Source organism: Gallinula chloropus, assembly GCF_964237585.1.
Source record: "Gallinula chloropus genome assembly, chromosome: 1".
Taxonomy (NCBI): domain Eukaryota; kingdom Metazoa; phylum Chordata; class Aves; order Gruiformes; family Rallidae; genus Gallinula; species Gallinula chloropus.
In genome coordinates this window covers 97,019,332-97,032,705 of record NC_140085.1, presented here as the reverse complement: position 1 = coordinate 97,032,705, position 13,374 = coordinate 97,019,332, and the positions used below count along the sequence as shown (strand labels likewise).

The 13,374-nt window shown below is 45.7% G+C and overlaps 1 protein-coding gene across 1 annotated transcript; it reads right to left on the bottom strand.

Moving 5' to 3' along the window:
- Positions 1–2,920: 2,920 nt before the first annotated feature.
- LOC311194083 (uncharacterized protein C3orf38 homolog) lies at positions 2,921–10,307 on the bottom strand (the record flags this gene model as incomplete). The annotated part of the gene is made up of 3 exons (XM_084267096.1): positions 2,921–4,813; positions 6,616–6,833; positions 10,175–10,307. 3 exons carry the CDS (start codon positions 10,305–10,307, stop codon positions 4,256–4,258), a joined length of 909 nt encoding a protein of 302 aa, XP_084123222.1. The 3' UTR covers positions 2,921–4,255.
- Positions 10,308–13,374: the final 3,067 nt, after the last annotated feature.

The following is a 13,374-nucleotide window of genomic DNA, read 5'->3' as shown; positions in this document are numbered from 1 at the left end:
CCTCGATCTGATGGTTTAATAGCAGAGCAATCTTTGCAGACACCATCAGAATGTATCACAACAACTTCGTGAACTAGACTAGAGCTAATCTCAGATGTGATGTTGTCTTTCCAGCACCAGTGAAGAATCCACACCTTTTGAAACAGTACCTGAAACAAGCACGGGAGGGTTTAGGTAGGATGCAGAGGAACAGCGCCAAACTGACAGCATGTCACGTGGTGCCCACATTGTGAAGCACTAAGGGACAGTGAAGTGTGCCCAGGCAACGTGCACCTGTGTTTGCAGATATTGGGGGTGGATATGCAACCTAGCAAGTGTTTTGAAGAAGCCAAGTCATCAACCTTCAGATTTCCTCCTCAGATAATTCATCAAGCAGGGCATTCACAAAGAATATTAGACACCTTTTACACATTCCTAAATACAATTAAATACACTTAGAAGAGTTTAACTTCACAGAGGAAGCGAGCATCCAAAGAAAACACATCTCTCTCATTACAAACTTGATAAAATGACATGCAATTGAACACTGCTGGGTATTTGGACCGCAGGCACAGGTCAGAAGTCATCTAATGCTCTGTGTAAGGTCCCCCTGTGACTGCTTTTGTTCTGTGTCAGGAGAGCGAGCGCAGCCAAAGCACTACAGCACAACCTGCAGTGAAGTAGCCAGCCTGCATCATCACAGCAGTTCTGCTTTAAGACATTGGAGCTTCCTAGTCCAGAGACAGAGAAATTAAACCTGTCTGGTGCGGCTGATTATAACAGAGGGTCACGATTTCCACTGTTTGATGTTTATACAATTCAGCAGGTTCTGCCCGTGTTGCTGCAAGACAGCGTTATGCTTATTATCAAGTTACTTTCCAGAGGCAGATCTGGAAACTATAAATTTAGCATTTCAGCTGGAGTAATAGTGATAGACATCAGACAGTGTTAGTCAAAGCTCGAGACAAACATTTTCAGTAAATAGTGCTACAAAGGAAAATTGATAAAAACAGTTTTTGAAAAGTTTAATCTATTTTTTTTCCAAATCTCCTAAATGACCATTGTTTCCAAAGGCAAACCAACTAGAAGTTACTCCAGGTCTCAACAGCAACATCTAGAGGGACTGAAAAAAAACCACTGCCATAAATATTTAAAGGTTTTTTTGGTTAGATTCCATTTAAACAAGTCCTAACGTATCCCTTAAAGTCAAGGTTAAAGTAAAAGTACCTTCTCAAATTTACCCAAGAATTCTCAATGTGACAATGATTTGAAAGCTGAGTTTTGGACTCGCAGTAAGGATACATATTATAAGTAATAATCAGAATACCAGAAAAATACCTGCAGCATCCTGTGGTCTAGTGCTACTAATACAGCCTCGACTCTCACAGGGCATGAAACTAGTGCGCTTCTACCCACACGAAACGTCAGAGACCAGATGCATCACCACCTCTCAGCCTCCCCTACAAGGGACCACAAACAGGAGGGAGCCTTCAAAACACAGTTCTGCCTCCTTGGAAGGATGGAGAACCTGAAGAACCATTATAAAGCCGGGGTCCTTTTTGCCAAAAGGAAATAAAATGCATTTAGAAAGGACGAGAGTGCATTTGAAAGAGGAAGTGCCTGCCTGGGAGGAAAAATCAAAACAAGGAAGGTGTTACCACAGCATAGAGCCAGACCATTTAGTCACGGCATCAGCTGATGTCAGTGCCTACCCAACATCCAGGTGGCCAGACGGTAAAGAGCAGACACTGCACTTCTTCCTAGGTTTTGCAGCAGCAGCCATCAACTGCTGACACCAGCTGCTCCTCGCACCTACAGTTTGAAGTAACCAGTAAGTACACACCAAAATTAGCTGCCGCAGAAATCAATTTAGTGTTCATCAGCTAATGAGCGCAGACTAACTTATGCAGATTCTTAACAGCCTGATTGATAATTGCATCAACTGTAACCAGCAACTGCCGCAACAGGTCATCAGCAAGCCATACAGCATCTACTCTGCTGCATCAGAGACCTGGGGTCTCATTTGCCCAGTGTGCAGTGTGTCAGTATCACACTCCCAGCAGAGATGTTTTATTACGTATTTGCACAGATACGGGTACCTGTCCTAAGGCAGCACACCCCAGCTACAAAGCACCCACTAGTTATATGCTAGGCATTATCATATTTGTGTTTCTACTACATACTCATTACTTACCTTCATATTATTGGTTAAAAAAATCTTTGCTTCCTATGTAAACAAGTGCGCGTGCCTAATCAGTCTTTGAGTCGGTGGCATAATTAGGGTGGGTGGTCCATGAGTCAGTGGTCACAGTCTCCCCCTGCTCGAGTTACCTCTTCCCTAGGTTCCTCCTTCTCCAGCAGTCCTCAGCGATTCTTCAGGGTCTGTCGGTCAGAGTAGCACTGTATCAGTCCCACTGCTGTGTTTCTGACAACCTCACCTTAATTAGCACACTGTTTGGACACTCACACACACAGGGGTAGAGCGATACAATGGGCATCTTTAGCAGCAATAGTCCTGGCTGAAATTGCACGCTGCATCTGCATTTGCTGCAGCACTCACTCCCTCTTGTGCTAACTGGACTCGCTTGCCCAGTCAGCACAAGCAGTAACGCTGATGCAAGAGAGCAAGGACGCATACTCAAGAGCAGGTAAGGGACACCCACACACCCTGCACCATGTCGGCTTAAAGCAGTATGAAAACTACACCCTTTGTCACGTTCATATGTAACACACCGGCTGAAGTCCCAGCTACCCTGCCAGCTGCAAAGTGCAGCTCTGCAAATGGCAAAGTACTTTAGGGAATTGCAGATTGCCCTGCTGAATGTGGATGGGGTACCCGTTTAGGTCTGTAGGCTGGCTTTAGTCCTCACCCGAAGGGGAATGCAGTTCTCAACGCACACCAGGAACCGGCTTCTGGAGAATTTCACATCCAGGTTGGGTTTTTTATTTATTATACATCAGTAGCTGAAGAAGCCACAACTCAACTGTTTATTGAGAAAGAACATTCCAACACAGTATCAGAACTTTTGCTTGGAAAATAAACTATTTTAGAAAGTTTTAAAGTGAACTCGTTATTTTACCATTTGTCATCTTCGACAAACATATCAAAACGAAAAGAAGTGTTCTTATTATGGGGATAGTTTCCAGTGTCACAATTTGTACTGGTGAAGCTACAAAATTAAAATAAAACTCGCAAACAATCCAAGCAAGCTACAGAAAAAGGAATTTCCATCTCGTTTCACCCCTTTCACATTAAAGAAAAAAAGTAAAAAAAAGAAATCAAGTCCTACAAAAGTGATTTCAGTTATTAAGCAGACAATGGATTATTTAACATTACTTGTCACTGTAGCTGCCCATTGTTAATAAACTGACTTCTAGTCAACAGAATAAAGCTCTGAGTAGATAAAATTGAGAAAATATGCAAAAATCACAACTTTTATATTAAAAACTCTGTTGTAAGTATATACAAAATAATTATCAACGTATTTGGTTCATACAGTGCTGTTAAATCATGAAGCCAACTACTTGACCTAAGAAAGTCAAAAGAAAAGGAACTGATACCATCCGAGTCAAATGTGCCTGCCTGCAGCACAGAGAGAACAGAGCTCGTCTGTGTCCCTTACAAAGTTGGAGCCACAAGGTAAAAGGAGAGGAAGCCATTAACCCAAAGCCAAAGAGATTTCAGGGATGATAAGCTCCCTCCATTGTCCCGTTAAACTACTTCTGTAGTCCAGTGATGGAACCGCATTTAGAGTGCAAATGGAAGCAATCTCCAGTCACATTATTCTGTCTGCTCTCTCCAAAAACACCTCAAGTGGCCGATTGACTGGGACTTAAGATGTCTAAAATATTCACCAATCCCAACTTCAAAAAGCCAGGAGCAATGGCTTCCTGTTACAACTCTGATGGAAGTTTAAACCGGTGTCCTGAAGAGAACCAGCCTCCAGCCTGTGAGCCCCAAGTCATTCCATTATATACTGTTGCCAACCCATATTTAAACGTAAGCATGTTTTATAAGCAAGAATAACCAAGCTAACTCCATTTTCAACGAGAGTACAAAATGTAAAGTAATACTCCGAAATATTTGTTACCTCTTGGAAAGGTGCCCAAAAGCATCACCTGTATTCATACTTTAGACTCTGGTCGTCATCCAGCAAATCTGATTCAAAAGAGAGACACCCCGTGGCTGCAACCACTTCTACCCTGCAGGGGGTGTATGTTCCCTCCACCCTCCCAGTCACTCAGATGTGAAAGAATCGCTCAGCATTCCCGAGATTCAAACTGTTAGTTCTTTCCCATCGTATAATGCTTGCAGTTGGTTTGGCTCGTATTTTATGGTGGGTTTTTCAATCTGCATCCCAGGCTCCAGAGCATTCTGTCCCACTATTTTAAGATCCACTACTTTTATTTTCCAGGTATCCTTCCTAAGAGGACAGCTAATGAGGCCAAAAACTTGTTCAAAGATACCCAGACAAGCATTGTCTCTATGTACCGTGCCAGCCACTGCTACCAGTACTAACCCGTGTCGGGACATGGCACATTTCAGCCCACTGCCGTGCAAATTAGGGTGGAAGAGAAGATACTCTTCTTTGACCAGGGAGAGCAGGCGAAGGCTCACCATCTCCGCACCGAGGTATTCTTCTTTATTTTTTTCTAATGTGTTGTAACAGAACTTCATCTTAGCATCCTCCCAGAAATGCTGCGGTCCCCATGTTTCTTCAGACTTTACTCCCAGGGGATGTTGGGAATTCAAGAGTTCAAAGTACCACTGACAGAATTCTTCTCCCAGAGCATGAATGTCATCTTGTGGTGACTTTTTTCTCTCTCCATGACTCTGCAATCAAGCACAGATTTCTCAGAGCTACTTTGTCTTGACATGCAAGATTAGCACTTACAGAAACATAAAGTCATGTAAACACTTACTGTAAACATTCTAAGTCTTCAAGTGTTCTGAGACAGAGTGCCCAAAGTAAAAGAACAAAGTCCCATGAGCCTATTTAATCTGTATATATGGAGTTTCTTCATCCTCTGCTTTCTCACACAATAGTTTGTTTTTCCTCAAGAAAAATCGTCCAAACTTTCCAACATAAAGGGATATGGCCTCCGACTGGAAGGTGACGTGGTTTTTGAACAACTAAATGCACAGTTATTTTGTAGGGCTTCCCAGTATTTGCAACTTGACAGCAAGACTTTTAGAAGAATCAAATGTCACATTTGCTGATACTGAAGTCTAGTTAGTATCAAATTGAGTATGTTTTAAGTAAGCATTCAGCAATTAAGTATGAAAAGTTTGGACACTTCTATGTAGAAGTGCTGTATTTTTTCCCCCCAAGGAATTAATTTCTGTTACCCATTTTTCATAATGGCAAGGGCCACAAGAATTAAGAGAAAACAAAGGCAAAGAAAGATGTGTGTGATAAACCAACCAGCTGAACTTCTCATTCTTTGTGAACGTCTTTTAAGTACGTCAGATGATTTAATCTGCTCATAAAACTTCTCTCTGGGAAGTGTTCTCACAAGAGCAACACTTTTGTTTCCAAAGTATGCACACAAAAAAATTGCTCTGAAAACAATTCTCCGATCAATCCTGATTCTCACGAGCTAATCCCTGAGCAAAAACTCAGTGCAAGGGACAATCAACAGCTCCGGAGCTCTAACCGTCCAGTTGGTGGGGCTGCTGCCCATCAGGTCTTAGAAGTACAACACCAAAAGAGCAAGGTGGCTATCTGGAGTACACACGGTAAAGATCAAGACTAATAAAACACTGAAAGTTCGTTACACCACAAGGATTTCTTTAACGTCAAAATTCAGAACTGCAAAATAACCTGTAATTGCCAAAACACGTTTAGCTAAACTGCATTAAGTGTCAACGGGAAAGAGTGACACAGACCTGGCACCACTAGAAACTTTACATTTCAACGATATTAAAACTTGCTAAAATTAATTCTGCACTCTAACTGGAAGAGGGAGAAAGGAAAACAGCTTGCAGACAGTGCTACCTTGATTGCACTGTCTCTAGAAGTAGGTCAAGCCACTTAAAAAAGAACAGCGCTCTCTCCCTTACCTCCCTCCCCTACAACACTTCAGGCCACAGTCCAACAGGCATTTTTACCCTTCAATCTACAGTCAGAGCATCTCTGCTCTGGGATGTGTCCTGGCAATGGTATCACTAGTGCCTGGTGTGTCTGAAGGATGCCTCTAAACCCTGGATCCATACCAAAAGTTTCAGAAGATCCACCACATGAAATTTTGACAAGGGGCTACACAGGGTTTCTGTGAAATAAACACAGTTTGCAGTGGACCTTGAATCGACAGAATTGTTTGCAAATACTGTCTACTGCAGGTTACGGTACAGCTTAGAAATCAAAAGCATGGAGGAGACCCCATGCATTAGGGTTCAATGCACTAATATGCTTGGCATGACAGAGCAGAAGACAAGCGATACGCTGGCACAGACACCTTCACACAAATTGGCTGGCAATTAAAAAAACAGCCAACCAAAACCAAACCAAGAGATTCAGCGCCCTCCCAAGTACAGGTGACTAGCCACATTTTGGATGCACGTCAGAGCATTGACACTGGTTAGCCTGCAAACCCAAAGGTCGCCATCCTCAGGCCCTTGAGAGCAGCACTCACCTCAGTGTGGGGTTTTCTGTCCTCTGACACTGCGGCACTTGTCAGCTGCCCGCTCCAGTACTGCTTGACGCGATCAATGAGGAGATGTTTCTCGGAGGAGGGGGGCACTGGAATTCCTTGTGCTGACAAATACTTAAAAATTATATCCCTGTAGACTTTCTTGCGCCTCAGAAGTTCTTCTACACTTTGGCTGTAAACCAAAATGGCATGAATGGCTTCTGCAAGTAAAGAAATTTAATTTAGCACAGTTAAAACCCGAACCTACGCCATTCCTTAAACTCCCAACCAGCACCTCCAAAGTACAAGCCTAAATGAAAGGCTGTTTTGGGTTTGTGTGGCAAGGTTTTGGTGGGGCAAAGGGAAGGAGGGAAGGGGGGAAGAGGGGAAGGGCGGGGGGGTGTGGGGGAACAGTTGGGGGAAGCTGCTAGAAGCTTGCCCTATATCCTACAAAGCAAAAGCAAGCCAGCTCCAAAACAGACCCATCACTGGCCGTGGCTGAGCCCATCACCAACAGTGGGAGCACCTCTAGGATAACAGAGTTAAGAAGGGGAAAAAAGCTAGCAGCAGTTTTTTGCCACCAGAGAAAGGAGAAGATGTAGAACACTGTGCAGACACCCAGGTCAGTGCAGAAGGCAGGGGAGGAGGGGCTCCAGATGCCGGAGAAAAGATTCCCCTTGCAGCCCCTAAAGAAGACCACTGGAAAACAGACTGTCATCCTGCAGCCCATGAAGGCTGATAGTGGAGCAGATATCCCACCTGCAGCCTGTGAAGGACCCCATGTTGGAACAGACAGAGGCACATGAAGGATGCTGTGACTGGGTGGGAAGCCTGTGCTGGAGCAGGCTCCTGGCAGGACCTGCAACCCCTGGAGAGAGGGGCCCATGCTGGAGCAGGTCTGCTGGCAGGACTTGTGACCCTGTGGGGGACGGTGCTGGAGCAGTTTGGGCCTTAAGGTCTGCACCCTGTGGAAGAGAGCCACGCTGGGAGAGTTAGTGAAGAACTGCAGCGCATGGGAAAGGACATTGGAGACGCTGGTGGAGGACTGCATCCCATGAGAGGGACCCCAGGTTGGAGCAGAGGAAGAGTGTGAGGAGTCCTCCCCGTAAGGAGGAAGGAACAGCAGAGACAAGGTGTGATAAACTGACCATCACCCTCATTCCCTATCCCTGTGCCCCTGAGGAGGGAGAGAGGTGTTTTAAGATTTAATTTTACTTTCTCATTACTTTGTTTTGCTTGGGTAATAAATACATACACATATTTTTTTTTATGTTGAGTCTGTTTTGTCCATGAGGGTACTAATTGCTGAATGATCTCTCCCTGGTCTTACCTCCACCCATGAGCCTTTTTGTTTTATCTTCTCTACCCTGGCCAGCTGAAAAGGGGAGTGATAGAGCAGCTTTGGTGGGCACCTGTCTCCAGCCAGGATCAACCCACCATAAATGCAAAGATTGAAGTTTATTTGCTAACTGAAACCTTACCTAATCAGACACAGAAGATACCCAGAGATGCAAGAACATGTTGAAAAAACAGCATTGGTTTTACTAAAAACTTTGCTACCTTGTGATCCCTGCTTCTAATATCAATGACTGCTTGGAACTTACTATGCTTTATTACAGCTTGATGAAAACAATGCTATTTTTATTTCTAGATGAAAGTACCAGTATTCTTAACGTATTTTCAAGATGTCTAGAAATTCCAAATGCTTCAAGAAGTATGAAGATTCTTGCACACAACACATTTCACCTATGCTTCCTGAGATGTAACTAGCCTCAGCTTCAAAACAAATTCATCTAACAAAAAATCCTCTAGGGCTTCCTGCTTCGTGCCACCTTTCAGCACCTTCACTTAGCAAAAGCTGGGCTTGTTTTCATTCTCCATTTTAAAAGCTCTGGGATATTTCAACATAGGCCTTTGTGGAAGCAAGATTACACTGGGAATGAAGAACCAGACAAATCTTTTGTGGCTCTTCTGAATATGGAATGTGACTTAACTTCTGTATCAAACGCACAGTTCACAAAATCCCCAAAGGTGTCAGAAAAGACACAGCTATTATGAAGAATGTGCAAGTTTCCAAATGCTTCATGCAAACAGAAAATTGACAGAAATGCAGAGAGATAGCTAAAGTAACCTCTGATTCTCCAAATGCTGAACAAGAATTCTAGTACCACAAGTTTACCAGTTTTTCAGAAAGCACACAGTAAGTAGTTTGTGAAAGCTAAAGTTCCATCTAGGTTCCTGAAGACTGATGGAAATGTAATTTACATGTGTTTAATTTCCACACCGATAAAATTCCTCCTCACAGGTTCATATGAAAACACTGTGAATCATAGCACCATGACACTGCACTGAAACATAACATTAAAAAAACCCAACAAAACAAACCAGCTACAAGGCACTGCGGCAAAATTAGAAAACCTGACAAACTGAAATTCCCCTTCCAAGTAGCTGTGGCAGCCAGTTCTCACCTGAACTGATACTAGGTGCTCAACATGTTACCTGCAAAAAACATAAGCTTAAACAAGAAGAGACTAATAGCTGAAGTAAAGAAAAAAAAACACCCAAAACACCCAAACAAAAAAACTCAAAACCGAACAAAAAAAAAAAAAAAAAAACAACAAACCAACCACACAAAACACCCAAACCCCTCTGGGTTAACCTACAACCCCCTCAGAAAAGAGATTTTAAAAACCAAGAAGAAACACTACAGGCACAAGGCCCTTTAGGCGTGTTTGGGATGCACCTGGCAATATGCCAGACGTGAGCTGTATCACAGGAGGCATCCTGCCGGTCTCTGGCCTGGCCTGCTTCAGGGCAATGTGCTCAGTGGCCGCGGGTAGCACACGCACACAATTTTTACAAACCAAATCTCAACACCTACAAGGCGCCTGGGGACGGTAGCAGCTGAAAGCGCTCCGTTCTACAGATGAGGAAGCTCAATGTCTGCTCTGTTTTACTTTTACCCCCCCCCCCAACCCTGCAAGCAAGCGCCATTAGCGGAAACAGCAAGAGGAGCTGGGGTGTCAAACACGTTTCTGAGCCCTGTCGGGGCACGGCAGGGGCACAGCGCTGCACGAGGTTCGCTGGTGTGGGTGGGCGGTGCAAGAGAGAGACGTGCCCGAGACCCAAAAACCTGCTCCGAGCCACTCGCGGCCTCAAGCTCCTAATCACAACAGCCTCCAGCTCTCAGCAGCCCGATATCGGTGCCGCTCGGACGCACGCAGGCCCGCCGAAGGAACAGGCTCCCGGCAGCTGCAACCCAAAGGAACGCAGCCGCGCACTGCGGCACAGCCCTGTGCCGGGACAGCACGAGCGCACCGGCCTAACCCCCGCCCAGCCTGCCGCTGTGTGCTGGCCCGGCCCGCTGCCGGCAGAGCGGCGAAGCTCCTGCAACCCCCGGCCCCGCCTCTACAGGCTGGCGCCAGGCCCGAGGCCAACCGGGGAAAGGGAGCACGGGCGCCGGGCGGCTGTCCCCCGCCGGCAAGGAGCTCCTGGGGCCGGTCGGGTCGGGAAGGCCGCCGCCGCGGCCGGAGTCGGCGTTCCGGTCGCGGGTTCCGCGCACCTTGGCGGTTTTCCGGGTGCACCAGGCGGTTGGTGACGGTGTCCGTCAGCGCCAGGAGCTCCTCGGTCTCCAGAAACTCCAGGAGCTGGCGGCACCCAGCTTGCTCCTGCTCGCTCAGGCCCAACGACGCCATCGCCTGGCCCGGCCCGGCCCGGCGGGAGCCGAAGGCGCCGCTGCTTCGCCAACCGGAGCCCTAGCAACGGCAGCTTCCGGTACGGCTTCCCAACGGAGCCCCGCTGCCGCCGCGCAGCTGACTTTAGGTGCCGGACGGAAACGGAGGTCGGCACCGAGGTTCCGTCCAGGAGCCGGAGCACCCGGGCCGCCGGCCTCCACCCGGCCGCGCAGAAGCTTCCCCTGGGGAGCGTGTCCCGGCCCCGGATGAGGCTGAGGCTGAGGCTGGCCCACAGCTGTCTGCAGGGAAGAAGGGCCGTGGAGGGGAGGGCCCAACAGCTGCAGCCCAGCTGCAGGTGGAGGAAAGCCACAAGGCAGTATTCTTAAACGCATACATTATATATAGACGAAGTGCTTGTAATTATCACCCTTCCCTTCCATCAGACCATGAAGCTGCCGTGCTGATTTTCTTCTCCCCTCCTCTTAAGCCAGCACAGTATCACGACACAGCACTGTGACCCCCAAAGCCCTACGTCACTCGCCCCGAGGGCACGTAGTGACTTTCCCTCCTTGGCTGGGGCAAGCCCCGCAGAGATGCACAGGCGACCAGAAAGCCCATCTCCTGCAGCTATTTACTGGAACAGCGCTTGTCAGCACTGACAGGGAGCCAACCCATCCCATCTCGCTTATTTCCACGCAGCTCTCTGGGGTCATAGCCTGGCTGGAGGTGGAGGCCTTACACAAGCCAGGCTTCCAGCGGGACACAGCTATGCACAGTACAGGGTCCTTGGGAACAGCTCTGGGGAAGTCTAGTGTTGAGCCTCAGGCTGTGGCAACGTCTACAGTGGTTGCCTCAGTTGGGCTGGCCCATCTTCGGGTACCTGAGATGCAGCCACCGTGCCAGTTGTGCCACTCATGAGCTGTGGGACATGTTGGGAACTAACACCAAACGAGTTACACTTGGCTACAGGTGTGGAGGGAAATCTGACAGCACACTGCCTGCCTAAGGAAATGAAGTTCTGGAAGTCGAAGCTGCTTTTCTAGTTACATACAAGGCTTGTGCTGCTCCTCCATTTGGCCATGTTTTCTCAGTCAAGGGCAGAATAAGCAGTGGTGGTCACTTTACAGGGTTAGAGAAAATAAAAAGGAAGACCGAGGGATGAACAAAAGAGGAAAGATAGGACAGCAGAAGCTTCTGTTAAGGACCATAATCTACATGGCACTGGTGCTGAGAAAAATACAGGTGCAACGGGCCCTTAAGCTCACTATGGCAGAAAAAAACACTCATCAAACCCATGCTTTAATATGGGTAACAAAAGGAGGCCAGCCTTTGGCGCTAAAGTTGTCTGTGGTTTTGAAAACAGGAAGACCTAGATTCTGTAAGGATAGGCAGACTGTCACTTGAAGATGCAATTTAAAATTACTGGTGATGCTTTTGCACCAAGAGGTGACAAAACAACTGAACACTTCTTTATGGCAGGCTCTGTTCAGATCAGTAGTAACGAATGCCTACCCTTGGGATCTTGTAAAGCCACAGCAGAATATGTACATGAACACAGAACTCATTCCTATGCCCTACATTATACATAGTTTTTTGATTATTTCATCTTTCAGGTCTAGAAACTGTCCATACACAGCTCCCAGGTTCATCAAAAGGAAAATCAAACCACATTCAGAGAAATAGCTATTCCCTTGAGATAGATCAATGAATGCAAAATAAACAAAAAACAGCTGAACCAATTTTGCTCATAAATTTTAAGTCTTACTTCCAGATAAAAATTAATTCCTACAGCATCTGGAAAGTTTCATTAATAATGTTTACTGTCTGCTACGCCACATTTCCCATCATGTGTACATTGATTTAATATTCTTTAGATAGCTAGGGCAGCATGTAACAGCTTCTGCTGACAAGATCACCCTCACAGATAATATACATGGCCTTGCCATACAGGTATTATACATTCCGTAAGGACAGTTACTTGCACCCTCTTCATGACAGACCTCCCACCATAATATGCAGCGCAGCATTCCACATATCCATGTTGGAGTTTACAAAGCAAAACTGGATCACCAAAAATGGGACAACCTATGATTCACCGAAGTAATTTTCCTGCTGAAATGCTGGAATTTCTTAAAATTAATCCTGCAAGCTTACAAGTAGAAAATGCATCTGAGAAATATAAATGAACTTTCCTTCACTGTAATATTTCAACAGAACTATGTAGATTTGCAGACTTTGGGGTAATAATGTTTTACTGAATAGTCTAGAATTCAGGGGAAAAGCCCACAAAGATGCCATTAAAAACATTATTTCAAGATGTTTCCTGCATTTGCAGTGATTTTTTTTTTCCTGGCAGCTTGCCTTCGAACAGTCGCATTCCCATTAAACCTGAGAGAAGAAAAGTGCATTGTCATCACAGAGATTGGAAAGCCTCCTTAATGCTCAGAAATGTGTGTGGGGGGGTGTTATTTGGTTGGGGGTATTTGGGTATTTTTCCCTTCTTACTTTAAATGAAGGACAGGACTTTCAGTAGGATTATACCTACACCTTGTAAGTGCTTCCACTTTGGAGGTGGTGGAGGGAAAGGGGGAAATCTCAGAAATAGGGTGGTGGGGTATTTTTTTTGTCTTTTCCATAATTCAGAATTCCCTGTAGAGTTTTATTCAAACTTTAGAATTTGACTTTGATCACTGATGAGGAATGTAAACTGGCATTCCTAAACAGGAAAAAACAGGAAAATTGCTACTCTGCATAAACAAGAAGTGACTAGAATTTTTACCAAGGAGTCACTAACAAGCTATCCCTCTCTCCTGTCCCACCCCCCTTCAGAATTCTATTTACTGCAAATTATATCCCTAAAAAGTCAAGTGTCCTCTTATTTCTATGAGGACAGCGCAGGTCAGGTGGTGAGACAGAAAGTACTGGATTTAATTATACCTCTACACACGAATACAGCTTTGGGCGGTGTAGATACCTAAGTCACATAGGCACTGCTCTGACACCAGCAAGACCACACAAAATACGTCCGAGGTTATTTGGACTGGCAGGAACTGAACTGAAATACCAGCTGCAGACTTTTTCCCCCTTC